This window comes from Petaurus breviceps, unplaced genomic scaffold (assembly GCF_028583685.1).
Source record: "Petaurus breviceps papuanus isolate PSGF00001 unplaced genomic scaffold, PetGlider_PUasm1.0 220, whole genome shotgun sequence".
NCBI classification, from domain to species: domain Eukaryota; kingdom Metazoa; phylum Chordata; class Mammalia; order Diprotodontia; family Petauridae; genus Petaurus; species Petaurus breviceps.
This window is the reverse complement of record NW_027185876.1, coordinates 5,065,305-5,068,184: the sequence shown is the minus strand read 5'-3', so window position 1 is coordinate 5,068,184 and position 2,880 is coordinate 5,065,305. Positions and strand designations below refer to the sequence as shown.

The 2,880-nt window shown below is 40.3% G+C and overlaps 1 protein-coding gene across 1 annotated transcript in view; it reads right to left on the bottom strand.

Moving 5' to 3' along the window:
* The window catches only part of MCOLN3 (mucolipin TRP cation channel 3), a 43,414-nt gene that overhangs the window by 21,073 nt on the left and 19,461 nt on the right, over positions 1-2,880 (bottom strand). Inside the window, exons 4-5 of the mRNA XM_069094589.1 lie at positions 2,007-2,091; positions 1,829-1,925 (exon numbers count right to left, since the gene is read on the bottom strand). Of these exons, the coding sequence (XP_068950690.1) occupies positions 1,829-1,925; positions 2,007-2,091 (182 nt within the window). The remainder of the gene's footprint in view (positions 1-1,828; positions 1,926-2,006; positions 2,092-2,880) is intronic.

Sequence of the window (2,880 nt, the reverse complement as noted above, 5' to 3'; positions counted from 1 at the left end):
GAAGGAAGGAAGGAAGGAAGGAAGGAAGGAAGGAAGGAAGGAAGGAAAGAAGGAAGGGAGGAAGGAAGGAAGGAAGGAAGAAAGGAAGGAAGGAAGGAAGGAAGGAAGAAGATAAAAATGGGATTAAAAAGAGAGTGTTCCTTATTCTAAGATAACAAGTGAGTCCAACTAAAACCATGCCATTAATTAACAGGCCTTTAATACTAGAATGTAAAGTATATACTGGGTATCCCAAAAGTCTTAGTAAAGTTTTAAGCTTTAGTAGCTTTAAGAAATTACATCTTTATTTTCACTAACATCTAACTGAACTTTAGGATTTCTATCAATTATGAATGTAATCAACAAACCATTATTCTGGGAAGAAGATCATGGTTTTTACCAGACTGTCAATGGGGTTTATCATGCACAGTTGAAGAACTCATATTCCAAAGAGAGAAGGAGTTCCCATAAACCAGAAGCCTCTAAGAGAAAAGAAGATTGTATACAGGACTCTGGAGAGAGAGGAGCAGCAAGGGCCTGGGCTATGAAGCAAAGGAGCAAAAGCCTGGACTTGGTAGTCAGTTACTACCTTGAGTTATTCAGATGATTCCTATGTGATTGAAAGGAGGTTTCCTCTTTAGCAACCCCAAATTTATTTCCTTCTGTGGCAGACAGGAAATGTCAAAGCCCTGAATACTAGAGGCCTACACAGGTCCTTGGCTGAGACTCAATGAGCCATTGAGGGAAAAAGGCCATTTCTTTAACAACCCAAAGTTGATTTACCTTCTGAGAGGAATCCAAGAGGATGGCACTAGGGCCGGCGGTGGGGAACCTGCAGCCTCAGGGACACATGTGGCCCTCTAGTTCCTCAAGTGTGGCCCTTTGACTGAATCTAAAATCTGTTCTGTAATACTTGGACTCAGTCAAAAGGCCACACCCAAGGACCTAGAAGGTCACCTGTGACCTTGAGGCCGCAGGTTCCCCACCCCTGGTAGCCTCTGGTGGGAGAGGAAGGAGATGTGTATCAGTTGTTAACAGGCATTATTACCTTTGAATACTTACATGGAACTTCAGCCTTTTTACCCAAACTCATAGAGACCTAGACAGTAGTTTAATTCTGGTAGAAAAATTCATCACAGATATATAATTTTTAGAAAACCCCCCAATCTCAAACTCAATTTGTATAAACCTAGAGCCTGGGGTGTTACATGATGGGATGGGCCTGTTATAGATTACAAAGACTACTTCCCCTCAATCTAGAGTACATAAAACTTGAGTCCTGCCTACATTTTGTGTCCCTTTTTTTTGATTTACACCTATATACTTCTTCCTTTAAAACTAGATTTTGTTTTAAGTTATGTCCTGTATCTGGACCAGTAAAGTCACATTGAGGGACTGAAGCAGGAGAACTAAGAATGGTGTAGAAGTTGTAAGACAAGTCCTTTTTCCCTCCATGGGCCTCATTTTCATCATCTGAAAGGTAGGAGGTTGAACCAAATGACCTCTGAGGCCCCTTCTATCTCCAGGTTTAAAATCTATGCTAAGAAGCAGTAACAAAAGGCACTCTGAAACAAGGTAAATCCATATAACAATGAGGATGGGGAAGATTAAGAAACAGTTTGAAAATCAATTAAAAACCAAACTTGGTTCTGGTTGTTTTACAGGGCATAAAACAACAAACCCTTAAGAACAAGCGAAGGATACTGAAAATCCTAAAATGGTGGCCTGTCTTTGGGGGACAGTGATCATTTGCTCTGCCCTTTTGAAGGGCAATGTCCCCCACAAGCTACATAATTACCCCACCTGGTTGTGATCCACATAAAACAAGTTGAGCCCAGCTCATACTCACAGTCAGGGTAAAGTCATAACAGTCAGGGAGCTCATGATGACGGACAGTCTGCAGATTGATGGCTTTCAGCTTAAACCGCAGCTCTACAGTCAGGAGCCTGGAAGGCAAGATGAATTGCTTTAGATGACTGGAAACTCAGCCCACCAAAGGGAGAGGGAATTGGATGGGCCTCCCTCACCTGTGGAAGTCCAGAGTTAAGTTGAGTTTCATTTCTTCTAATGCTCTTGTATCAAAGGGCTGATCAGGATCTACGTAAAAACAATCTGACATGAAAGAAGCAAAGACAGAGAATATTACTAGAAGTCAATGCATTGCTAATGGAATGACCTAGCACAGGAAAAGTGCTTGGCAAATCTGCTATGTAAGTGTTAACTATTAATTTCAAATATTTTTGTTGCTGAGTTGTTTCAGTCACGTGCAACTCTCTGTGACCCTATTTGGGATCTTCTTGTCAGGGATACTGGTTTGCCATTTCCTTCTCAAGCTTATTTTACAGATGAGGAAACTGCGGCAAACAGGATTAAGTGACTTGTCCAAGGTCACACAGCTAGTAAGTATCTGAGGCTGGATTTGAACTCATGGAGATGAGTCTTCCTGATTCCAAGGCTGTTGCTCTATCCATTGCACCACCTAATTGTCCTATCAAGCAATTTAAAATATATTATTGTTGCTTATTATTATTATTCACAATGACCAAAATCATCTTGGGTTTTATTTTATGTGGTTATATACATACATATCTCCCCCACCCCCATTCCACTAACTGTAAGCCTCTTAAGGGCAGGTATTGTTTCATTTTTGCCTCGTAACTCCAACACTTAGCACAGTGCTTAATAAATGCTTGCTGACTGGATGCTTAAGAAAACACAAATCTAAAAATCTTAACTTCTGGGATATTTATAAAGGGAAAATAAAATCTAGACAAATACAGTAGCTCAGTCTTTTAAATTTTACAATTCCTATTTCTTGAACTGAAAAAGAATGAAAGAAAAAAGAGAGAAAGAGGATGGGAGGAAGGAAAAGAAAGAGAAAGGAAGAAAGGAAGGAAGGAA